Consider the following 26,564-nt stretch of genomic DNA (forward strand, 5'->3'; position numbering starts at 1 on the left):
CTTAGAGCTCTTGACTCTGTTTCTTTTAACATTGGGTATCATAAGACTCTCAAAACTGAATTGCTGCCAGCTAACCTAAATTGGGGCTGTGTTTTGAGGAAACTAATTCCCCAGCCAGTGTGGGTGTAGCCTGTTGAGGGATGGCAGTTCTTCCTCTCTGTCCATCTGCCAGCTGCCTCAGCCCACAGTCTGCTGTATTCCCAGCTGGGAAATAACGAGCTTCAAAGCAAAATAGCCAAATATATTTTGAAACAGCAAAACCATTAAAACACTGCTTTAAAAAAAGCCATCTTAGTGGCCATCACAGCTTAAAAAGCGCAAAAATCTTTGCATTAGCCTTTTTGCTACTTACAGATGAAAGAATTGATCTAGGGCAAGTTTACCTTCTGACATGACCAGTGAAATGTACATAAAGCAATACACATAGCTTAAAACCATGTGTGTTTAACAGAAAAGGAACGAAGAGTTAAGGTGAGCATGATAAACAGTTAGTCTGTCCCTCCATAGTCTTTTCAAAGTCAAGCTGCAAAGCTAATCTGTTTCCTTTAAAAATCTACATGCCAACTGCAATTCACTTCATACTATACGGTGACACGTTGCTTCTCAAATTCTTTCTATGCATGTATACATGGAAGAATATTTTTTTCCTCATTCCAGCACTTAGAATTTATTTGCACTGCTACATATATAGAAGATGAGGTCTCAGTACTGCTCATGCTGTGTAATATCATACTTTCTGCTTTTCTCCTTATCCCCAGCCCAGCCTGACGTATGCAACTGCAGTGCTGCTCACTGAGTCTCACTTTTGCTCCCAAAATATCTCCTTTTCAGTGTGAGATAGCCAGCATGATGCTCTGCCTGTGGCAGCATGGGAGGAGTAGACATTGACAGCAGCGTAAGACAGTATGTAATGCAGAATCTGACTCATTTACAAAAGTGGTAAGAATATTTATTGATTGTGTTGTTAGTTAGAGTTGAGCAAGAACTGAAAAAAAGTGTGCTTTCTTCATGGATACTTACGGTGTTTTCACTTGCAGCTGCAATGGGAAGTGTAACCCACCCGCACCTAAAGCAGTGTCCCCCCCTCCCCACCCTGGGGAGTCCCAGTCAGGTCAGACTGAATTCTCATCCCGGCTCTGCTGCCCAGCCCCACCATGCTTTCAGCAAGCCCCGCTGTCTCTCTATCTCCGCTCTCCATTTGTCAAGTAAGATTAATTGCAATTAGATTTTCCTCCCTGCTACCAACATTAGAAGGGTGAAGCCAGGCACGTCTGTGGGGGACTCGGATGGCGTGTTGTTAAGAAACCGTTCTGTTGGCTTTGTGGAAGTCTCTCTTTAGCAACGTGCAGTCAAGCAGGAACATCTCTGATCTCCCATGACCCTTCTCCATTAGGGAAACCAACAGCGTATCACATTAGTTAATCTGTGCTGCTGCACCTTTGCATTTTTCCAGCACAGTGTTTTGCAGAGGAGGGATGAAACCCCTGTCGCAGGGGGACGTAGGAAGGACCCCTGTCATCAGTGCCTGTGCAGAGGAGCAGCACAGCGGTCCTTGTTATCGACTACAAATCACAGAGCAAGAAACTGAGAAAGGAGAACAGACAGAGGTCTGCCATAGCACAATTTTACTGTCTAAAGGTATTTCCATGTAAAGAAACATGCCCAGATGATTTTAAGTGTTGCTTTTCTTTTCCATTAAGATTCTTCCTTGAGGATGCTCCCAGGCTTCTATAAGAGATAGGAGGTTTTTGATGACTATGCTTTTTCTCCCTCTTAGGACTTTTCTCTCGCAGTTAAAAGATTCCCTGACCCCCTTAATACAAGCATGGTGATCCTAGTTACCTGGGTAATACTGTCTTCTGAAGTTCAAACACACAAGTACAAAGGCACTGTGCTCCAACCACCAGCTAAAAGCAAGGGCTTCTGTGCGTGGCCTGAGAGCGTGAAGTCTCATTGTCCCACGAACGTGCATCTTCTGGTTGGTCACCACAGAGGTGATGTGAACTCCAGGATGCCATCTGCCTGAGCGCAGGAGTAAGCGATACAGATGTCAGCTTGGTATTTAGCTAATCTGTACTTACAAGCTTCTGGCACTGGAGTTTCCACAGCCTCTCTGACATCACTTTATTCCAGATCTCTTTCATTTTTGAAGGACAGTGTCCCATCTAGGCATATACCTCCAGCAGGGTTCTTACAAGTGCTCAGCAGAACATAAGTACTTGCAGGATTACCCGTAGGTCTTGTTCGCTACCCTCCTGTCCATACAGTCCTGCATAGTGCTCACCTATTGCACAGCAGGCTGCCACAGGCTTGTGTTCGGTTTATGGTCCACTGTAACCCCTAGAACCTTTTCTCCAACACATCCTAGCTATTTGGTCCCAATTTGTACTCATGAAATTGATTATTCGTGCCCAAGGGTGGTGCTTTGCACTTGTCTTAACAAAATTTCATCTTCATTCTTTTGCCGGCTGTTTCTCCAATTTGTCAACTTTAAATTCAAATCCTGCCTCTGGTATATTTGGGAGAAGGAGGTAAAAAGTGATGTACCGGATATGGTCACAGTAACCTCACATCCTTAGGGAACTGGTAAAAAACTCAATAAGAGAAGAAATAGAGACTTGGCATGTTGCACTGACTGTTCTGCATTTGCAGTAAGCAGGAAAAGTAGTGACTGCAAACTGTGTTCAAACCCCAAAAGTTCATCCTCCAATGGAGTCAGCTGTAGCAGAGTCCTGTTTTGCCCCTGGCTGCCTGTGCATCTCCCAGGGAATGACCTACACGGATGTCAGAACACACAGAATTTGGCAGGTTGCACCCAGACGTGCCCCAGCCCGTGCTGTCAGCATGTGTCTTTTCCCGTTCATTTGAAGTCACTGAAAGCACAAACAAGACCTGTTTGAAGCTAAGTGTGTATTGGTGTGCTTTGCTGCATCAGGGCCTTAATCAATCTTTAGATGAGGTGTGAATACAGGTAAGATTAACTGTAATCAGATTTTCCTGCCTCCTAGGAAGAAGGATAAACCAAGCATTTCTTGGTTTCACAGCTGTATTGGGCTGACAGGACAAAGAAGTATGTTACAGAAGTTTGTTGCTGGCATTTAAGCAAACAGCGATGCATGCTTTTCACAAAGGTGCTCACGGTAAATACGCAAAATAAGGAGGCTGTACTTTTTAGTCTTGCTTTCAGTAGAAACATTGCCTCATTTACAGGCAGATTTGTATATTTGAGAATGATTCCAGTATTTAGGAGTGGCTATTTTGGCCTATTTGTTTGGAAGCCTCTAACAGCTTAGCTTGAGCTGGTTGCAGAGCTTCCCCTAACAGTGAGACCATCTGTTACCCATCTCGCTTTTTTTTTTTCCCCCTTGATTGGTTTCACACAGGCCCTTTAGTTCATTTTAAATTAGGGTTGTTTGGAAAAAATTATGCTGTAATCTCTGGTTGTTTGGTTCCGCCCCCCTCCCAAACTAATTAGATGGGAAAACATCCCATGATGAAGACACTGTTGAATTTACCAGGCTTAGTGGAAAAAGGTTGGGGGGGATTTTCTCCAAAGCTGGAAGGTTTCTGCAGGTAAGCCTATAAAATCTGCAGAAGAGGGTAATGATTACAAGCCTTTACTGCCATCCTAGGTGACCTCCAGGTTTTTTTTTCAATTAGAGCAGCTAAAAATATCAGGACTGTCTTTACTCATGCTATTGACCTTTTATGCATATATGCACATGCACTCATACATATATATGTTTGTGTATATATACACACTGACCTTTTCCATATATACATAAATAATACATAATTTGTAAATATACATTTGATACATGTATATAATATATTTTAAAAAATCTGTCTCATTTCCTCAGGGATTTTCTCTTTAATTTAAAAATCTCTGGCTTCCAACTCATACAGGTCATGGGTGAGGCTGGAGAAGTATAAGGGAAATGAAGAGATATTAGAAAATTCCTAGGAGCCTCTTGAGAAATATCTCTAGACAGATGAACCTGGAGGCCTCTTTTGCTTCTAGAAATTATTTTGTTCTGTTTGGTTTTTTGTTATAATTTCAGACTCTGAGTAAGAGCTAGAGAATACTGGACTGGGGAATTGCTACTGAGGGAAAGATTTTTAGAAGGAATTGTTCAGAAACAGAAGAGTAATGCCAAGCTGAACGAACCTTGCCTTGTTTCCATCATTAGTTTGTCATAATGAACAGAGTCCTGTTAAATCCTTTGGGCTTTAAACCATTCAGATTTTAAACTGAAGGGGAAAGAAAAAAAAAAATCAAGGAATAGCTGACAAGTTCAAATATTGTCCGTGTTGTTTGAAATAGTGTTGCATAGGCCAAGCCATTGATGAGCACAGAGGCGATCTTAATTCAAGATGATAATTTTCAAAGCCAAAAAAAGTCCCTTTGCTGGCTGCAGGAAACAGGGTTTTTGCAGTATTGCTCATGGCACGTTACTGCTGTGGGGTTTGCCCAAGTGCAGCCCTTCTGCCTGTCCCGTGGTGACTTCGGTCCGAGTTTGGCCCAATCCCCTCCAGCTGAAGAAAAGTGCAGGTAAAATGCAAACCTCAGCCTGGAGGCATTTGCATTTTGGCTTGGAGCAGGGCACTGCAGGGCTGGGCTGGCTGTGTGAGCCCCTTGGGACAGGACTCAGGGGAGCTGCTGTGTCTCTCCTGCCCACTCCCTTACAGCCAGGCTGTAGGTACCTGTCTGCAGCACCAGCCTCTGCCATCCTTGTCTGCTCTTGGAGACTGTGCAGGGCACCTGGGGACAATGGGAGGGCACGGAGCTGCTGGTGGGACAGGGAAGGTTTCCAGGGTCCCTCATGGGGTTGGGAAAGAAAAGCCTCAATAAAATGGGGAAAAAGCAGAGTGATGGATGGGCTCCAGGTTTACACTGGGAGGAGTTTGAGGGCTACCCCTGGTAAGGTAAAGACACCAGACCCCTCTAGAAGCTAAGGAAAGGGCTTGTGCAACTGTTTTATTACCAAAATATCACTGCATCCATGTTGCTGCGCCTTTCCTAGGCAGCAAGGCGTGAGATCCTCTGCCGCTGCCTGCAGCAGGCAGGGTTGTAATAAAGAAGAGCCTGGGTCACAAGACAGAGCTGTGGATGTTTTGTTTGAGGAAAGGTTTTTGATGGCCTGTCTGGTGCCAGTCCATGGCAAGGGAAAAGCTTCCAGAGCTGTTGCTGTCCCAAAACCTCCCCCTGCTCTTCTCCCTGTGCTTAACACAAACTGCTTCTCTGTGAAAGCCTCCTGAGATGCTTGGTGAGTGCCACCACTCCATGCCCAGGGCAGTGTTGCCCTTCTTGCCAGGAGGAGCATGGGTACACCAGACGCTTTCTAGCTTTGCATCTGCCATGGGCAGCTGGGATTTCTAAGAAAGGATCGATTGGTGTTTGGCTCTTACTCCAAGTATCGCTTACCAGAGTAAACTGGTGGTGGCCTTCTCATTTGTCAGTGTGACCAGGTCGTGAGCAGTGACAAACCCTGGGCGCAACCTGAAGTGTGCTTCCGCACCACAGGGTCATGCGGTAAAAAAAGCCCACACCAACCCAGTTAATCAGGCTTGCTTTCTATAGGCAAGAGGAGCCACAGCTAAGGCTTTTTTTAGTAACCGTGTGTTTACAACTTGCTGCGCTGCTGCCCCTGCAGATCCCAGGGTGAGGAGACAGCGGAGGTAGCCAAGGAGCTCTTTGCCTCCTGCCCTGCAGCTGCTGCCTGGGTGATTGCACCTGAGCGGTCCCATGAGGAACCAGAGGGGAGCTCAGGTATCAGGGTATGAGATCCCGAATCTTCAGTTCTGCGGTTTATGTCTGCAACTGAAAAATAAAGCCTGGTTTGCAGGATCCCATGTTTTTCAGTGGTACACAGTAGCAGTTGCTTTTTTTTCTAATGCTGAGTGAGGAACTTTAAGAGCAGAGATGATGCTACTACACGTTGCATGAGTATCTGGTCTAAATCAGTGTTTCTACCTGACTCCTCTTCTGGTTTCCTACGTAGCCACCTACTGCTTAGGAAAGGCAAGACTGAGCTGAGGTATCCTGACTTCCCTGCCTGCATCTCTGTTCCTGTAGGACATGTAAATATCCTTCCTCTTACTAAAGTAAAGCAAGAAGGGAGTCTTGGCCAGGTTTGGGATGGGATGTACGGCTTGCAGAACAGCTCCAAATCCCTCAGAGGCAGCCACGGATATTTCAGAGGGAGCCCTTCCAGCCATGGGCTCTCGCTTACCCTGCTTGTAATCACGGCTGTACCCATTAAGACTCTGCTGCCGGAGCCAGGAATAGACCAGAGCAATCCTGGTGCCTGGCAGCCTTACCAACGGTTTTGCAATTCACAGCCGTGTGTGTGACATCTTAACTCAGCTCTTTCTGCCGGGGCATTGCCACGTACAATACGTACGGGTACGATCTGCCGCCCACCGGCCAAGGCACCGCTGCTCTCCGTGTGTGCTGCAGATGTGAGAGGCTGCAGCACCGTGCGTGGACCCCTAGCCAGAAATCCAGCTTTTCCTACGTTCGACTTAGCAGCTTAAACGATGTGGTTTTAAAGCAGCTCTTTCATGCAGCTTACAACTGTATGCATGCAGTAGGTGGACCCTCGAGTGATTATTGACATGCTTTTGCTTTGCTGCCAGCTTTTGCTGATGTGAATGGAGCTGTTGCCTTAAGATATTTCCTATTAGTGTTTCTATATTGCTTCTCCTGCGGTGGGCAAGAGATGTATCTGAGGGGAGAGACTCCACTGCGCAGAGCATTTGACAGGCATGAAGAACGGCACGTGTGAGGTTCTGCCTGAGCGTCAGGAAAGTGGAATAAACAATCGTTAAAAGGAAAGAACCTTATTCTTCGCGCACGCTTGCAGGGAAGCGTGTGCCGGGGTGCTGTGTGTGCGCACTGGGGTGGAAGATGCACCCGGTGAAGAGGGTGAGGGTGGGCGCTTTTCCCTTTCGCTGCAGTTGGGCCACTGCTTGCTTTGGGAGGCTGCACCCGGACACGCAGCGGGATGGTTCAGAGGTGCAGAACCAACAATGGGCTGAGCAAAACAGGGCATTTTGCTTGGCTGGGGAGCGTTTCTCCTTTGGAGGTAACACTGTAACAGCACAGTGGAGCAGTTCCTGCTTCTCAGTGAAGGTTTTGAATATCAGTGAATAGAGTCAGAAAGACCTGGGAGCAGACAGCTGCTGACATGATGGGTGGGGATACTGAACAGGTGAGGATGACCACAAAACCATGGGCCTGATGGGGGAGTAAATGGGGAAAAGCCTGCAAAGAGCAACAGAGAGTGGAAAGAAGCCTGCAGTGAGGAACAGAAGGATGTGGAGACTCCAGCGTGTGTGTGGTGAGCACAGTACTTCAACTGGAAACTCATAATGACTCATTGTGTGTGTGTAGAGTCAAGAGAAACTGGCCAGGACATGGAGTTTGACACTGCAATTCAGGCACGCACGAGTGCCTGAGGACCGTTCCTGACCACAAGCAAGCAGCGCTTCTGTTTCATGTCTCAGCCAAGAGGCTAAACTTCCAACTGTGATGCTGCTGGGGTGCAGTTTCTGTGCCAAGCCTGATGAAATCCCACCAGTGATGAGCTCAGCAGCTACGGTGGTGATCTTGAATTACAAGTCCCTGTGAGACCTAAAGCCACGCGGTGCTCTCCCTGCTGGCAATTATTGAGTGGGATTGCTGTTTTTCCCCGTGCTTGCTTTCTCCTTCTCCCCGCCCCCAGGTGCTTGGGAAGCCCGAGATGGTGTGACCATCTGAGCATACGCCAATCTCTTCAAAGGGCATCTGTAATCCCATGCTAATCCTCCTGCAAGAGGAAGGATGCTTGTAGGCAGCACTTGCAAATCCACACGCAGGATATTAAGCTTTATATAAAACCTGGCCTGTCATTGCATCTGCTGACTCCTGTTCCCAAAGAAATTGTTGCGGGTGAGTAAGTTTCTCCTTCCTGTGGACTTCCTTTGAAATGTTGCTTCAGCTTAAAGTAGTGCTGCTTGTTTCACACACCCTTATGAGAAGAAATGGCAAGACCTAGGGACAGCTATCGTTATTCACTGTGCTAACAGCACTGAACATGACAGGTCGCATTTTCAAAGTGACCTCTAAAGCCGTACAAGTCTGCAGATGCAGCAAAAGGAAGCGGCTTGATCCATATGTGCCTGGACATTGCACACTGGCCCCACGCAGGCAAGGACGCCCCAGGGCCCAGGGCATATACAGGGCCCTCAAGGGAGGAGCTGAAGTTCCCCGCACCAGCACAGAGCGGGGCACGCTAAGGACATGCCCATACGGCATATGCAAGGGGGACTTTAGCACCAGCTGGAACGTGTGGTTGGCACATGGCTTCTGTGTTGCTCTAAAGCTTTTCAAGTGGTGTAAGTGCTGAGAGCACTGTAAGGTCTGTGCTATTTTGGCTCCCCGTTGCCTTGCCCCGTGTCATGGTTCATCTGCCGGAGCGTGGAAGGGCTCCAGCTGGCTGCAGTGCCATCATGTAGGGCTGGGACTCGGCTGGCTTGCCTGGCAGAGTGAGGTGCTTCAGACGTTGCAGGTGGCACAAAGACACCTGTCCCTCCCTGGAAGGCACTTCCATGTATCTCATTGACACAGGGTTGGGTGGGCAGCAAGGTGACAGCCCGCTCCAGCCGATTTTTGGCAGGTGGTCAGCTGGGCAGGTTCCATGCTCTCGAGAAATATAATCCTATCAATGTAGACCAGGCACGGGCAACAGCGACCCAAGGACAAAGGCCTAGGAGAAAGCTGGGACAGTGATACACAAACCGCGCTCGTCTGCTGCTGTAGCCTTAGATGCATTCACAGAGGGAGGGAAATGTAATTTGGGTAATACCTTTCAGCTGCATAACAAATTAACAAATCTTAATTCATTAGCTCTTGCTCTGAGGTGGGGACTTGCCACTGTGGAAAACACAGCAAAGAGGTGGTGAAGCATATATTTTTGAAGGTGGCTGCATGTCATTGGCACTTTTGCTGTCCTCTGCCCGCTGGACACTCAGACCTTGCTCTCAGACCTTCCCAGAGAAGCAGCCCTGGTAAGCGACCACCTCCAAGCACACCCAGCACCCTTGTCTAAAATCCTGGTTTATGACATTGACACCATGAAGGCCCCGCTCCAGCCTTCCTTGCACCCCTCCCAAACCTGATACACCTGCCCTTATGCCAACGCCTTTGGGGCTGCAGCCAGAGGCTACATGTGAGCCAGAGAACCTGCGGTGCTGCCAGGAGGGGTGCACGGTCATACTGGACTACGCCTGATGACAGGCTGCCTCTTGGTCACCATCAGCTGGCTGACCTCTGCAGCAGCTCCGCAGCCCCCGGCAGCAGAGCGCAGCAGCTTGCAGCGCGGCGTGGGGCTCGGCGCAGCGTGGGCTCTCTTGCTCAGCCCGCGCTCGCCGGCAGGGAGCTATTTCCAAGAGAGACAATGCGGCTCAGCAGCTAAGGCAGCACCCCAGCTCCGGACTGGGACATGTCACACAGCCTGACATCAAGCACAGAGCTGTAAAGCCTCCCCAAGAAGACCGACACAAAGAAAGAGCAAGATGAGTAGATCGTGTTGTGTGCTAATTTCTAGCAGGTGTCAATAGTACGTTAACTGCGTGCTTTCAAAAGAAAACCGCCGGCTGCTCTGTCCTTCCCGGCAAAGAGCACGAGCAGCCTCACGCTGGGAAGGGTCTTCACGCGCGTGGCACACCGCTGAGCACAAGCAGGGGCCGAGTCACTGGCCAGAAGTTGCCAGTTTCCACAGTTACAGAGTCTTGGCCACGCGTTGCTTTAGTTGGTTTCCATCTCGGCAGCACTTGTGACAAAAAGTGTGGAAGAGGCTCTCGTTCTTCGCAGGGGTTACGCTTAATCATAAAAGGTGTTAAATAAATGAATGTGCTGAAAGCAGATGCCAGACTGCACCCGCCATTAACAATCCAGGAGGAAAAGGCAGGTGAGGAACCTCAGCCCCGAGCAGGCAGCGGGTATCACCCAGTCAGAAAGCTCAGAGCACAGAAAGGGCAGAGGGAGCAGGCAAAGGATCAAGCATCGCAGTGCAGCAATGGTGAAGGTGCTAGGGCTTACATGGGAAAACCCAAGCAAGCTCAAAAACACACATATGAAAACTTCAATGTGCAAGAGGACACTGGATTTACTTCTGGCTGTTTAATGGTGAATTTCCAGCTCTGTCAAGCGAGAATGTTTCCCACCAATATTCCTGCAGCGATTCGCCTTGTCACTATATTTAAGCACAGATGGTTACGTAGCTTCCATACAAATCTGGCCCAAACTTTGGGCAGGGATCTGATGAAGGCAATTTTGAAAAATCTGCCTATGCCATGGAGAATGTTTCTATAAATTGATTCATGTGTGCAAGAGAAATTCACAGGGATTCATCTCCCTGTAGATAACGAAGCTGATTCAGTTGAATCTGTGCTACAGATTTTGAGTGTGGCGTCTTAGCTGAAGTCTAAGATAGCAGGGAGTAATAGCAGCGATGATGAAAAATCTAAATTCAAGTGTCTGCATGCTTCATCTTTTCAAAATTTCTCCCTAGTTCAGTAGCTTTTGCTGAGTGACGCCCATGCTATCAGCGTGGATACCGCATCTCCTTCCGTGGAGAAAATGAGTTTGACACGTGGGCAAGGGGGAAGAGGCAGCATCACTACAAGGGCAAACTAGCAGAGCTGCTCTGAGACGAGTACAGTCGATCTCACCAGCAGGGTGCTGGGGTCTCCCACCTGCCTGTTCGACGTCCCCTGTTCCTGCAGTCCAGCAGACGAGTGCTAACGAAGCAGTTGCAGCGTAAGCTCCCCTAGGGATGAGGCAGTTTCTGCGTGGCGGATGCCCTGCGGTAGCAATCCCCAGCTGCAGGACAGATTGTGGCCTGCCAGGCGCCGGCTGCTTACTCCGTGCCCTTTGCTAGGCGAGATGCTGAGAACTTGGCTGCAGCTTTGCCAAACATGTTGGGGTGGAGCCCAGAAAAAAATCTATCAATCACAGTTGCTGGTGGAAAGCTGACTTTTCTGCCTGCCAGGCCTGCGTGGGCTGTCTGGGGCCATAAACCAGGCTGCTTCCATTTTGGCTTTTGAGTAGTCCTAAGAAGTTTCTTCTCGTCCTTCAGCTTGCTTTCCCCTGCTCCCCATCCAGAAATGTGCATGCCAAACATGGTAAGACCTGAGAAAACTGTTATAAAGCTTATTTTATCTATCTTTACCACAACCATGTTTAAAAGAATGAATGATTTGAGCTTTCACGGTTTTTTTTCCTCATTTCCAGGATGAACTGTGAACAAAATACAACTCTAAGTAATTTGTATCTATGGAATAGAAGGAATGTTAAATACGAAAACTGTCTTCTCTTCCATGTTAGAGAAAATTCACTTTATTCAAGGAGTCAATATACTGCTAAATAAATAAGTGGCTGCAGAAAGCCTGCAAGGTTTTGTTACCAGTAAAGGAAAAAGCAAATACAAGCCATGGGTGAGGGATGCTCCTCCCCATGTCATGTGTGCAAGGAAGGGTTTTGTTGCTCAGGATGAGCTTCCCACTCCTGGTGGACATCCATCAGAATGGTTTGGACCTTAAGAGCTCTGTGATTTCAGCTTGGTGCTCCAGGAAGGTACCAAGTGGCTTAGTTGGGTCAGGATCACTGAAACTGTATTAAGGTTCCTGCCTCAGGGTATGGTCCCAAACTAGGTGGTCTACAATGTGCTAGGAGCTGGATTATCTAGCCGTACAAATTTAATCTGGAGGAGAATTCAAGGTGTTACTTCTAAGGAGTTCTGCAGGAGCACTGTATGGTCTCTATATTGGCATAACGTACATGCTATTTCCCCATTGTGCCTTCTGCTTGCCCTGCAGTTTAGGATTGTTCTTCTGCGCTGTGAGGATATCTGGGGCTCGTTCCCACAGAGGCTCTCTCTGGAGATCAACATTGCCCAAAAAGAGCCTCTAGAGAAGGCTTAACCACACTACCAGCACACTCAGCATCGCAGCTCTGCAAACGGACTGGGCCATACTCATGTCATCCCATTCTGGGAAGCTGCAACCAGGAGGCAGTCCTGCCTGGGGAAACACAGACGTGGAGTTTCCTCTTTCCTTCTCAGAAGGGACCACGGAGACTGAGATGTGTTAAGCTTGGCATTATGTTATTAACCACGTGGTTTGATGATAAAGTCAAAACGTTGTTGGCCTGCAGCCAGCACGGTGCGAGGGTGCAGGAGAAGAGGGTATGCCACAGACTGGCATACCCTGGAGAGAATCAGCTGGGAAAATGATGTAGCTGAAACTCTGTGGCGATCCCACCCCTTATTTGATGGGAAATAAAGATAAGTGCGCCATTGCCTGGAAGGAAAAGTAGTGCTGTGAAGTTTTGTAAGCTGACAGCCTTTGTATCCCACCAGTCAGTTTGCTTCCCAAAAATTTGCAGTCAGAACATAGAGTGGCAAAGTGTCTTACAGAAGGATCTTACCCCTGCTTCACAGTATCTTGCTGTACTAAAAGGCCTTGGTTCATCTATTGTCCTTGATTTTCTTGTAAACCTATTTCGAAGGCTCAATCTTAGCCCTGTGCTGTTACAGGCCTCACTGTGGTCCACACTAAGGCACCGTGAGACAGTTTTCAAGACCCCACAGAGGGTTTCTGCTGCTCTCTAGAGCCCAAGTACTGCGGGTACGTCTCTCTGGGTCCCAGACAGTGACCTAGACACTACCTGCTGACCACTTCCTCTCCCTGCGGCAGCTTTGTTTTGGTTAGTCAAGGAATGTCTCTGCTGCCCAGCCTGGGACAGCTGTAATGTTACCTGGATGTTGGGATGACCAGACTTCCTAGCACGAGCTGCCTCCTAACTGGTGTGCTGTATCACAGGACAGACACTTCTCCCAGAGCTCTAGAAAGGAAAACACTCATCCTGGTAATTTGTTTCTCAGGCATTTCCCCAAATCCATAAAGGCCAGGAAAAAAAGAGACAGTATTTTTGGATTGTTTCATGATCTCAGGAACTGGTATTTTTGTGGAAAAGAAACCCCTAATATCATTCTGAATCATTCAAAATGTTGGTTACTAGAGCAAAACACTTTTTCTGATCATGATTCTTAACGATCGATTTAATCTGTAAGTTAAAAAAAAAATAAAAATGTTGTTTAAACTTTACTCTAAAAAACATCTGCTTGGTTACTTTGTCGAATTGACTTTAAATAATTTTGAAGAAATTTTATTTTCCAGTGGAGAGGGTTAGAACAACTTTGCCCAGCTGCTCTTATTACTCTTTTGACAAAATGTGCTAATGTTAGCAAGCACGTTCTAGTACAGCATAGATGGAATTGCAAGGGCAGCTGGGAAGTCTTCCACTGTATGTATTCTGTATTGCGTGAAGTCAAAAGATCCTCAGGCAAACGTAACTAGAGACAGCAAATCTCTCAAAGGGCTAAAATCCCAGCTGAGTCTCAAATCCACTGTGCAGGAGAGAAAGGGCTGTAATCTGCTAACGAAAGCAGATGTACAAGAGTCACTCTGGCAGCTACATCCGTCATGCTTTCTCCCCCCGCACCCCTGCCTTGTTAAACCCACTCTTCCTTCTAGTCATATGTGCTTGTCTCATAGATGACAAAAATAGGCCAGCACAAACGTCAATCATACGAAATTTATTCCTTGGGACAGCCATTCTTTCCTCATCCTACGTTACAGCCTTACCGAGCCCCGATGCTGCCCCAGTCTCCGGGGGAAGGCGCTCATAATTTTGGCCAAGCAGCGGGCAGGACTCTCCGGGGCACGCTGCAGCCACGCAGCAGCCTCCCACACCGACCCCCGCGCTGGGTGCGCACGGGAGCAGCGCTGGGGAGAAACGCGTCTCCCGGTCCCGCACTGCAGAGCCTTCTCCTCACGGATCCCCTCAAGCAGCTCTCGGGAGGAGGCTGCTGGAGGGGCTGCCGCCTCGCACTGTTGCGAGAGGGAAACGGGCATCAGGGGCTCGGTGGCGCTGAGGCAGCCGATGTCCCCCCGACCCTGCCGTGCACGGCCATGCGGCTGGGGGGCCGGCCCCCGCTCCGGAGCGCAGAGACGGGCACCAGCTGCGCGCAGCAGGGAGAGCGGCCCTTGCCACGGCTGTGAGCAGTCCGGGCCGCGGTCTGGTGAAAAAGGAGCCGGCTGCCCCCAGCGTTTGCTTTGCTCCTTTAAGGCAAAACGTCCAACAAGGAGCAGGAGGGTACGAGCGCCCTCGCGGAGAACCCGCTGCTGCCGGACTCTTCTTCCCCAGACAGAGCGCACGGTGTGGGGCGCACCCCACCGCGGGCCGGGATCCACCGCGCCGCTGCTCAGGCCCGGGGGCGGGTTCCCGGCTGCGGGCGCTTTCCTCCGGCTGCCGGCCCAGGCGCGGGCACCCCAGCTACGGATCCCGGTCCGCCCGAGCCGGGCACCCCGCTGCTGCTGGTGCCCGCCGGGCCTGAGCCCCGCACAGAGCCACCCCCTCCGCCCCTCAGAGCCAGGCAGCGGTCTCCAGACTTCGGGCGCGGCGCTTCGCCCGGGCTCTGCGGCACCTGCCCCGCGCGGCTGCCGCTTCCCGGCACCCGGAGCGGGCGGCAGAGCCCGCGGCCCCCCTGTGCCGCCGTTGCCTCCTCCCGCCGGTAGGCGGCGCTCTCTCCCCGACAGCCGCGCTGCGGCCCTGGCGGCTGTCACGGCTGCCCGACGGTCGCCTGCCCGTGGTGGCGGCGGGCGGGCGGTCACCGCGTCCCGTGCTGCCACCGCGCCCCGTGCTGCCACCGCGCCCCGGCTCCTCCTCGTGTCTCCCGCCCCGCCGGGGCTGCTGCAGCCCCGGCCCGCGCTGGGAAGGCGCGGGGCCGCCGCCCGCAGCACGCGGATAACCCGCCCTCTCCTGCGGAACCAGCCGGCCCAGCATCCTCTGCGGCGGGAGCGCCCTCAGTGAACATGGCGCCGGCAGCGCCCCGCCCTCGTCACGGGGCCCCGGCGGATGTCCCGCCCGCGCAGCCATGGCGGCGTCCTGCGCGGTGTGGCTGGGGGACTCGGTAAGGCGGCGGCAGGGGGAATGGGGCTGCAGGGGTGGTGGGGAGCGCTGACTCGTGTCCTGCCGGCAGGTGGAGTGGGTGCTGTGCCCCTACGACGCCCATCACCGCGTCCCCCGGGCGTCGCTGGAGAGGCACGCCGCGTCCTGCCGGCTCCGCAAGATGGGCTACTCCGCCGAGGAGGAGGTGGGCGCCCGGGCCGGCTGCGGGCGGGTTACCGGGCCGCGGGGTGCTCCTGGCCTAGGGGTGTCGGCTGCCCGGCCGAGCGGGCGGCAGTGGCCTGCGGGCGCGGGTCCCCGCGGGCCAGGGGCGACTCGGCGGCTGGAGGCGGCCCCAGGGCCTTGACTGAGTCTCTTGGTCCCGCAGGCTGAGATGTACGACTCCAGGTTTTTCTACGAAAAACGGAAGGTTCCCACCGTGGCCATGGGTGAGCGGCAGCGGGGCTCTGCCTGGCGGGGCCGTCCGGGCCCCCGGCGGGCTTAGCTGGGGCTGAGGGGAGACCCGGCGGAGGGGTCCGGGGGGCAGAGTCCGGGTCCGCGTGGTAGCACACCCAGCTGCCTCGGCAGCCGTAAACTCTCTGAGGTCTCTTGGGAAAACTGGCTGTTTCTGTAAGTAGGTTTGTTTCCTCACCATTGTACTTGACCTTAATTTACCATCCGTATGCATCTGTCACTGTGTCATTCTGTTCCGTAGGTCACTTGGCTGTTTTTATTGTAAAATCTGAGGAGGGTCTTTTTCTTTCCCCTCTTAGGTTATTTTCCAGGTTCTTCCAATGTTCACCTTGTATCAAGTGCTGAAAGTGTATTAAAACATATGCTTATAAGGTGGAAAAACTGGCCCTAGAGTTTGGGGATATAGTAACGGTACAGAAGAGAATTGCAATATACATACATTTCTTTTTCCATTTCCCTGTAACCTGGAAATTCTTTTTTTTTTCCCCTCTCCTCAGTTCAAATATGGAATAGATGGAAATGGTATTTTTTTTAGGTCACTCTCCCTTATGCATAAATAAGATTACAATGTTCTGTAACATACTGTAAGTCTCATAATAGAAGTTGAGGAATAAAGAGTAACCCTGCCAAGTACTTGATGTAAAAGTTCTGTGATATTTTTTGTCTTCTCTGTCTGCAGATAAAGATCTACAGTTTCACATTGTTAAGCAAGCTAGAGCTCAAAGTGCAAAAGAAGGTGCAGGCTACAGCGAAGGTAAGTAGCAAGCAGACACTGAAACAACTTTATCAGCTCTTCTATGAGCTGCTCTTGTCTCCCTCCCTCGCAGCTTCCTTCATTCTACTTGTGAACTGCTGTAAGGAATTATTTTGATTTATTTTTAGTATTCTTTCCCTTGTATATTTTGGAGAATAACTGCTTTCTCTACTTGGAGCAACTAGATAAGAGAATTTGAGTCTATTGTGCTCACACCTCTAGTTCTCTTCAGGACTGGAAAATGAACACTGCAAAATTCAGCAGTTTCTTAAAGTCCTTCCCATCCCACTGCCTGCACTTTGCTTTCTGCCTGCATTTTCCGATGTTATCCTTCTGCTCTTTGTGGCCCAGACCCTTCTAATGCTGCCTCCAGCCTTGTTCTTCATGTAATATTTCTTCATGTAGTGTTTTGTTTAAGGATTGTTTGCTAGACATGAGCTGTTTGTGCTTGTCCACCACTCCTCAGATCAAAAACCAAACAACATGTATATTATTATGTTGGATTGTTTCAAGACTGTCCTAAGAAGTTGTATACAAAATACGCTGACATATTTGCAAATATGATGTTGTCCTTTGCTGCTGCTCTCAGCTCATTAGTTCCTTTATGTTTCATTTTTCAGTGGGTTTTGTGACCAGCCTGGGGACCAGGCTAAGACTGAGCTATGGTCCTGTGGTTCAGACCAAGACCGAGTAGAAAAGTAGGGCTACCTCTTGAAGCCATTGTAGGGCTGCAGCACATGGTTTGGAAAGTACTGCAGCACCTGGAAGATACAGCATCTACTGTCTGTAGTCCTTTAGTTTGGTAAACATACGTGTGCAGAAGGAAAAGTACGTTTGTTCTACTTTCCTGACAGTCAAGTACAGCAGCGGTTGCTTGGCATAGTTTTTCCATGTTGTCTTTTTTTCTCTGGCATAGCAAATGGAGCCTTAACAGTCAGTTGCTTGGGAAGGAGCTTTGATGTGATGGGCACTGTGTTTGGCGCATGTTGGGTGCGTTTTCTCTGGAGGAAAGTGGTAACTCGTTAATTTGACACAAGCATATCCAAGTAGAGAAGAAACAGATTTATCAAGTGGTGCATCGTAACGATACATCAATGAGCCACCAGATGCCAGTGTTTGCTATCCAGTTTTCATTGCAAGTTTGCATTTCTCTGGAGATAACACTGAAACTGTGTTGGGGTGGCTTTCATTCTGGCATCTTGTGCTATTCTAAGATTTACTGACTTGAAATTAAACAATTTCAAATAAATTGTTTCTTGACAAAGAAACAAATGGAAAGCATTTTTCATTGCAAATTTCCTTTTGACTAACTGTATGAAAGAAAGTAATTTTCTTTATTTACTTTTAGAAAATTCTAACCACGTTTAGAATGTTAGAATAGCTATAATAGGACGGGAAAGCCGGCCATAATCACAAGTTGTGAAATTCATGTAAAATGATGTAACTGTTATGGCACTTTTATGGGCTTCTGTGGCCCTGTAAGAACAGTGCGTTTTAAAAAGAAAGTTCTAGTGTTTGTGTTTAAATCTGTTAGTTCAGATTAGAAAAATTCTGGTTTAGACTCCAAGTACAGTAATGAGGAAACCTTGTGTCTTAGGCTTGTTGTTGCAGAGTTACTGTGGCTGCCCTTCCTCTTTGGTGTCTGTAGCGACAGCCGGACGTGAAAGGTCGCCCAGCTACTGCCAGGTGCTGAGCACTCTAGAGAAGCAGTAGCTTTGCTGTTGGGAAGGCTCCTTCATACGCCCTGTCCCACGTGTTGGCTCTTCTGTCTGCCTGGAGATGCGCGTCTGTGTGGGATCGTGCTTTGCAGGGAGAAGGTTGGGTTGCGGGGAGTGGGATTATGGAGTCAATGGCTACAGGGAATTTGAGTTTTCTCAAGTAAAATGCTTTTCTGCAGGCAGTATCCTAGAATACTGCATCCTGTGTATTCAGGGAAGTCACTTTGCTGTTGTTGCAATGGATTGAGAATGGATTTATTGTTTGTTTGGAGGATGTGTGTTTTAACTGGGGAATGGGAAGAGTGATCATTAAGGGAAAGAAGAGTGTGTGTTTTCGTAACTTTGAAGTTAGTTATCTGAACTAATCTGGAGCATCTTGAAAGTGCCTTTGTAGCCCTTTTAGCTGCCAATGCTTGTGGCAGTCTGTTAAAAAGCTCTGTAGAGAAAGTGACAGTGTGCGTGAGACTGATTTGCACAGTGCCCAGTTATCTAGTGTCCTAGAACCTTTCATTCTTGTTGGCAGAACAACGGGTATTTTGCAGCTAGTACTTTACAGAAAGTTTTAGGAGTAAGACAAACCCACAAGTTAGAGCTACAGCTTCCTCTCTCTTGGTTTAGCTTGTAAGTTGAGAGCTGAAATGGATGGGACAATACAGAGTGTCCAATCTGGTACGATCCCTTCAAAGCATGTAAAAACCTGTAACTAACAGCATAAGCAGTCAAGAGGGGTTATGCAGCCTGCGTGGGGCTGGAGAGGGATTTGCCCCTTTTTTCCTTTGAACAATTTTTATCCTTTCAAATTAAGAAGGATGAAATTTCTTACAGGTAAGTAGAGGAAGGATGAAAACAGCATGGGTGTTTACTGCACTGCTTGTTTGTTGAGCTTCTCCGTGTTAGCCTGTATAATTATGCTGTTTTTCTAATAACAGCTGTCTGTTCAACCTCCAGGATCCTACTCATTACTGCCTGTAGAAGTTCCTCAAAATCACAAGCGTTTCACCTGTGACCTGACTCAAGCTGATCGCCTTGCTCTTTATGATTATGTTGTTGAGGAAACAAAGAAACAGAGGTCTAGATCCCAAATCACAGAGAATGACAGTGACCTCTTTGTGGATTTAGCAGCAAAAATCACCCAAGGTTTGAAGAACGGTCTATTGTTGCATTTATTGCTCAGAACTTTCACTTTGTGTAGTTACATGAATTTTGTTGAAAGACAAACAGAATTGCTTGTGCAATTTTTACTGTGGAAAGCATACTGTTCTCAAAAGCCACAATGAAGACCTGGCATTAGAACACTAGTTTGGTATCTTTTATGTTGTTTTACTTCTGGGAAAGCCTCAGCGCTCTGCTCTTGGCACACGCATTGTGTGTATTTTAGTGGATGGACCTTTGCCTTCGCTGCAACTGACTTCAAGCTGCTTAACGTTGCCAACTTACTGCACAGCTTGGAACAGTGTTTTTCCGTAAGAGATAATGAGATTCAAGATAGCTTAAGAGTAAAAGCCGAACAAGGAAGTTTGGCAGTCGTCTGGTAGAGCTCTTGAGCAATATTCAAATGGGTGTAATGGGCCAAGGCCTCATCCCTGTTGAGTCATGCCGGTTTGTAACTATGGCAAGTGCAGCATAAGCATCTGTGTTATCCTGTGGGCCCTGCTGTGCCTAGGAGGTAGGAGATGGTGTTTGTCATCTACACAAGTAAATGTTCTACAGAATCTGGCTTTTTCAATCTCTGTGTCTTATTGTAATTCTGTCTTTGAAAACATGGCCTGTGTTTTGTAGGTGTTTGACCAAATCGTAAGCCTGTCTGTTGGTTTGGATCGCTGTTAGGAGACTGAGGTCACATAACAACATTTGCTCGGTGGCTTTTTAGTCTTGTGTAAATAGCTAGCAAGAAGGCTGGAGAGGAAGCTTGTGCTAAACTCATAATAGTTACTAAATATTGTGGAGAATTCAGAAAAAACGCAATGTATTTTATATTCCAAGCTTTTATTACTAAAGCACCTGACTTGCATACCTGCAGGTGCTAGTGTCCTGCTGATGACTGTTTGTTTTACTTCCAATTTTTTGCTAGATGATAGTCAGAAAGGTCCAAAGTCCCATCTTGAAATTCTGGCTGAAATGCGAGACTACAAAAGGCGGCGGCAGTCATACAGGGCTAAAAATGTTCATATAACAAAGAAGTCTTACACTGAGGTGAGTATCTGAAAAGACTTTCTTGCACAATAGCTCTTATTGTCTATCAGCATAAACAATTATATACCCTTTCAGACAAAGAGAACGTCTCTCTCTTTCTGCTGCTTGTACCCTGCCTTATTAGAGTTGCAAACTATAGAGGAATCTTTCTTGGTTCATTGCAGGAAGTTACAAATAACAGAAGCATTTCTGACTTTTGAATGTGAAAATGCCAGCAAGATATAGTTGGCTGTCTATAGTAAAATAGTGCTACTTAAATTTATGCTGAAATACCTGTTTCTGCAAATAAGACTTTCCATTCAAACATCTGATGTATAGGGGTTGGGGGGGATTTTTTTTTTTTTTTTTAAGATGTTGACTTTCTGCTGTCTAGTTGCTAGTTCAGGCCACTATCATGACATACTGCTTTTCTTATTGTTTGCTTTTAATGTATCTTAATCTCCAGGTGATTCGGGATGTGATTGGTGTGCATATGGAAGAACTCAGCAATCACTGGCAGGAGGAGAACAGGTTAGATAATGCAGAGATATGTGAAGGAGGGAAGTCAAAATCTTCAGGAAGGTATGTCAGAGTTGGGAAATTCCTCAGGGATGTCAGCAGCCTGATAGCCTGTAATGTTATCCCGTTACCTCTTTCTAATAGGGCATAATAGGAACAGGTTGCCCGGAGAAGTTGTGGCTGCCTCATCCCTGGAGATGGTCAAGGCCAGGCTGGATGAGGCTTTGAGCAACCTGATGTAGTGGAAGGTGTCTGGTTGGAACTAGATGATCTTTAAGGTCCCTTCCAACCCAAACCATTGTATGATTCTATGATATACCAACTTTGGCTGAGACATAGCACAGTTAATTTTATACTAATTCTGTTAAGCTCTTGCTTGAGACGCTCTGTCTGCATGAAGGATGGGGAAAAATGAATTAACAACTTTCTTTCAAGGGTAAGGAGGTAAGGTACAAGTGACCCAGGTGAACAGGTAGTTTCTGGTGGAGCTGGGGAATGAGTAGTGCTCCGTGCATATGTATATACACGTGATAGCTGGGGACAGAAGGATGCTTGAAAATACAAATACACAATTTCTTCAGCTTCCCCACCACATGACAGGAAGTGCTATGGTAGATATAATATAAAATACCTCAGAGAAAAGGTTTTCTTAACTTACTAAATATGGGGACCCTTTACAGTTCTTACCATTGTGAGTGCTGTTGTGCTACCTAGGAGCGTGTTTTATGTATACATATCTCTTCCTGTGTCAAGCAACACTGCACACTCTTCTGAACATTTGTGGCTGAAATAAAAAAGTAATCACGACCTAGTGATAGTCTATTTGTGCTTTTTCAGGAGACCTTTGAGATGAAAATGTCATAGAATCATAGAATGGTTTGGGTTGGAAGGGACCTCAAAGATCATCTAGTTCCAACCCCCCTGCCATGGGCAGGGAAACCCTCCACTACACCAGGTTGCCCAAAGCCTCATCCAACTTGACCTTGAACACTTCCAGGGATGGGGCATCTACAACTTCTCTGGGCAATCTGTTCCAGTGCCTCACCACCCTCTGAGTGAAAAATTTCTTCCTTATATCTAATCTAAATCTGTCCTCTTTCAATTTAAAGCCATTGCCCCTTGTCCTGTCACTACATGCCCTTGTAAAAAGTCCCTCTCCAGCTTTCCTGTAGGCCCCCTTTAGGTACCGGAAGGCTACTATAAGATCACCCTGGAGCCTGCTCTTCTCCAGGCTGAACAGCCCCAACTCTCTCAGCCTGTCTTCATAGCAGAGGTGCTCCCGCCCTCGGATCATCTTTGCGGCCCTCCTCTGGACTTGCTCCAGCAGCTCCATGTCCTTCTTGTGTTGGGGACTCCAGAATGTCGTTGAAACAAACTAAAAGGTCACACTCAAAGTGTTTGTTTTCAACATTAAAATGAAAGTGAATGAAAAGGCCGTACAGGAGATCAGCCTTGCTGGGTTCTCCAACTGCAGGTAGCAGATTAACGCAGGTGGTTGAAGAGTGAGGGGTTTAAAGCAAAACAGAGGGAACCCCTTCTGCTGTCTCCTGTTTCATGAGCAGAGGTGGTAAGACTGAGGGACAGCGTTAGTAAGAAATAACTGGATTAAATAGTCTGCTGAGACGTGCACATACAAGAGCATGGACTTTGGGCCCCTTTCGGGAGGTAGTGCATTTCTTAGGGAGATAGAGAGGCTTAATAGAAGATACATTCTCTGCCTTACACTGTTAGTAGGTAATGATATTACAAAACCGGTACTGAAAACAATAGTGACTGTGAAACTGGTTTTATTGAATAAAATTGATAACCTTTTTTTCAGAAGGGAAGACAGGCGGTCAGCTTCAGTGGACTCACGGCAATCTGGAGGAAGCTGTAAGGATACCGAACGCACCAGGCACAGGAGAGACACCAGCCGGAGTCCAAACAAACGAAAAAGGAGTCGCGAAAGAGGCAAGGACAGAGATTCTCGGAGAAAAAGAGAGAGGTGAGCACAAACAGAGACAGCTGACTCCTGCTTCTGAATCAGGCAGCCGTAGCCATTGCCTGTGAGACATGAGTGCAGGGAATTAGAATATCTAGTCCGATTAAAAAGCTAGGCTAATCTCATATACAGCGTAACAAGCCAGTGGCACAAGGCTAGTGATACTAAACAGAGCTTGCTGCGAGACCATAGACTGTGATCCAAACTTCAGAATTTACTCTCTCATCTGAAAGGTGACACTTTCCACAGCACGCTAGAAGATCAGCACAGTACTGTCGCAGGCTGCTGTACTGCTTGGTTAACACACACGTAGGGGGGAAAATGTCCGTTTAACCAATTACATGTGCTTGTGTCGTGGTTTAACTCCAGTCAGCAACTAAGCACCACCCAGCCGCTCCCTCACTCCCCCTCGGCTCGGTGGGATGGGGGAGAGAATCAGAAGAGTAGAAGTGAGAAAAGTCATGGGTTGAGATAAAGGCCGTTTAATAATAAGTTGTTTAACTCAGCAGGCAGCTAAACACCACACAGCCATTCACTCACTCTCCCTGCCTCAGTGGGATGAGGGAGAGAATTGAGGGGAAAAAGTAAAATCCATGGGTTGAGATAAAGACAGTTTAATAGGACAGAAAAGAAAGGGAAAACTAAAATAATAGTAATAATAATAACAGAATGTACAGAACAAGTGATGCACAATGTCATTGCTCACCACTTGCTGACTGATGCCCAGCCAGTTCCCAAGCAGCGGCCCCCTAGTTAACTTTCCCTCTGTTTATATACTGAGCATGGCATCATATGGTACAGAATACACCTTCGGCCATTTTGAGCCAGGACAACTGACCGTGCCCTCTCCCAGCTTGTTGTGCACCTCCTGCACTGGTAGAGCACAGTGTCCTGGTTTTGGCCAGCATGGAATTAATTTTCTTCTTCATAGCTAGAATAGCGCTGTATTTTGGATTTAGTATGAGAATGATGTTGATAATACTCTTAGCAGCATCTAAAAACATCAGAAATAAAGGACTTTTCAACTTTCCATGCTTTGCTAGTGTGCAGGTGCACAACAAGATGGGAGAGACGACAGCTGGAGCAATGGACCTGAACTGGCCAATGGGATATTCTGTATCATGCAACATCATGTTCAGTGTATAGATGAGGTTTGGGGGGAAGCTTGCTCACTGTCTTCTGAGACTGCGGTTTCGAGGTTTCTGTCCTCCAGGAGCGCTGGATGGGCTGGGCATTGGTCAGCAGGTGGGTGAGTGATTGCACTGTGCATTGCTCATTTGCATATTCTATTATTATTACTATTAATCATAATTGTGTATTTTATTTATTTAAATTATTAAATTGTTCTTATCTTAACCCACAGGTGTCCTTACCTTTACCCCTCTGATTCTCTCCCTCGTCCCACTTGTCAGCAAGCAGCTGTGTGGTGCTGGGTTAAAACCACAACACATGGGAAGCTGAAAAGTCCTTGATTTAGTATAAGCACTACTTAGCAAGCCCTAAAACACCAGTGTGTTATCAACATTATTCTCATACTAAATCCAAAACAGAACGCTATACCAGCTACTAGAAAGAAAATTACCTCTATCCCAGCTGAAACCAGTACAGCTTGTCATATCTAATGCTATTTTCTGCTCTAGTTTGCACTGGGACTCCCCCGAGCCTTCTCTTCTCCAGGCTAAACAATCCGTTTCCTCAGCCACTCCTCATACGACTTGTGCTCCAGACCTTCAGCAGCTTATCTGCCCTTCTTTGGATGTGCTCCAGCACCTCAGTGCCTCTCTTGTAGTGAGGGGCCCAAAACTGAACACAGTAGTTGAGCTGTGACCTCACCAGTGCAGAGTACAGGGGGATGATCGCTTTCCTGGTCCTGCTGGCCACACTATTTCTGATACAAGCCAGGATGCTATTGACCTTCTTGGCCACTTCTATGCCAGCTCATATTCAGCCATATGTATACACATAGGATCACTTGACTAGCTTTGCCATGGTAGAGGCTTCAAAACAGTGCAGTTATCTCAAAATTGGCTTCGTTACACAATGATGCCATTCATCCTAAACTAATTGCCACTACAGCACTGAATGACAAGACTTTGATTAAAGCAGCAAGGGAAATAAACTGTCTTAAAGTAGTTTGCTTTCTTTCCATAGAAGAGGACATGATTGCATTTAATGAGAGCTTTCCATTTTCTAAGTTTTTGTGTTTTGGTTTTTTTCTTCAGATTTTGTCAGTCTGAGCCTAACAGCAGACACAATGTTTGTGTTTTACTTTCAGGGATGAAGACAAATACCACAGCCATAAAAGAAGAAAGTAGAAACAAGAACCTGATTTTTTTGTTTGTCAGCTGTTCAAAAAATTACTTGCACAGGAACTATTGTTACTGCTGTTGTGCCAGGGACGATAACGCTGCATACGTAATATCGGTGTTGCATCACAGCTGTGCTTGGAGACAGAAGTGAAATAGTGTCAAGGTTTGTCAGGATGGAAGCAGTATGTATCAGAAAATGTGTAAATGTGTTAACACTAACACATCTATTAATTATATTGATCTCTCTCAAATGTCTATTTGAGTTTAGTCTGACAAGGGTGAAGAATGAAAAATCTGTGAAAAGCTATACTAATTATGGACCAGGAAGGCAAATTAGTATCTAAAGGTGGATATAGAACACAGCTAATCGTTGGAGACTAGGATCAATTACAAATGAGAAAGGCCCCTCCTACCCTCCCACCTGACACTGTCACTTCTGGGAGCAGTGTTCCAGAAGGACAGCGCTTATGCCTGGTTACAGCATGTACCAGAGGTGAGGGCAGATTTCAGAGTTCTCCAGCAGGCTAAAGTATCTTCAGCTGCAGTTAGTGGTAAAAGGACAGTAACGGGAAAGTTACTGTTCCCAAGCTCATGCTCAAAGACATTTAGGACCAATGTCATCTGGCAAAGATGATGAGAATATAGCTCTCCACAGAAACTAGTGAGGAGGTACCAAGGTCACTTGTAATATTGCTGATTGCCATTTTCAAACACCAGGTGTGTAGCCGTTTCCTTCCAGAAATAACTAGGAGTTCCCATCCTCTAGACTCACATGTAAATATCAGTGATAGAGGCTGATAAAACACTATGACTTAAGACATGCAGGTACATATTAAGGGTGGGCAGGAGGATTCCACTTAACTTCAGTGAGATTTTTATGGTATCAATTTCTAGTCCTGTTAATTCCTCACACAATCTACTACAGCAAGGTCAGTCTTCATCAGCCAAGCTTCTTGCTTCAGTGAAGTAGACAACTGGAAAAGAACAAGGTTGCAGATCCATCTTTCCTAGCATACTTCTGTTTGATCGAGTTGCCAGCAGAGGCCACTCCATACGCTCCTGATTTTGGCCTTCTCTGTCAATGGAATCTCTCCAGTTTTACTGTAGCCAATAGTATCCTGTCTCTTGCCTCAATCGTTTCTGCAGTTGAATGTGCTTATCTGTCACTAAATACTTAAGACTAGTTCTGATGGATTTAAACTTCTGTGGCTACTACAGATGTTTAACTAAAAACCAAACTGAACGCTGTCAGGCATTCCTCACCTATCTGACAAATGCAGTAGCTTTTCTTGTCACAAAACAAGACGTATTTTATAACAGACTCTTAATTAGAAAAGTCCATCTAAGAAGAGAAAAGGATATCTGAGTTCTGAAAGGGTCCCAGTTAGAGGAAAAATAATACGGAACCATTGCCGTCCTTTCTCATGTTGATGTTTCTTCTACCAGCTCAGCCACAGAGTTCTTCATGTTGAACAAAGATTGGTAAAACTATGAGTCTAATAGAGCTTGTTCAGTCAGACAAGATAGTCAAGAGACAGGCTGTATTTGTGTAAAAGTCAAAAAAAGTCAGTGCTATCCTGCACTGCAACGGTAAATGCACCGATTATAGCTGTCCAGTCTTCTCTAAATTGCATTTTGTGTT

At 47.3% G+C, this 26,564-nt stretch overlaps 1 protein-coding gene across 2 annotated transcripts; it reads left to right on the plus strand.

Moving 5' to 3' along the window:
- The first annotated feature begins 14,984 nt into the window (after nt 1–14,984).
- On the plus strand, nt 14,985–24,928 carry SNRNP48 (small nuclear ribonucleoprotein U11/U12 subunit 48). 2 transcript variants are annotated; one of them, XM_086608472.1, is made up of 9 exons: nt 14,985–15,020; nt 15,090–15,203; nt 15,384–15,444; nt 16,149–16,223; nt 18,890–19,078; nt 20,013–20,134; nt 20,580–20,695; nt 22,452–22,616; nt 24,889–24,928. In XM_086608472.1, the coding sequence occupies exons 1-9, from the start codon at nt 14,985–14,987 to the stop codon at nt 24,926–24,928; spliced, it is 918 nt and encodes a 305-aa protein (XP_086464598.1). The 2 variants fall into 2 exon arrangements, with proteins under 2 accessions (XP_086464598.1, XP_086464599.1); XM_086608473.1 differs by having other exon boundaries at nt 22,455–22,616.
- The last annotated feature ends 1,636 nt before the right edge of the window (nt 24,929–26,564 follow it).

Source organism: Tauraco erythrolophus, chromosome 3, assembly GCF_009769465.1.
Source record: "Tauraco erythrolophus isolate bTauEry1 chromosome 3, bTauEry1.pri, whole genome shotgun sequence".
NCBI lineage: Eukaryota > Metazoa > Chordata > Aves > Musophagiformes > Musophagidae > Tauraco > Tauraco erythrolophus.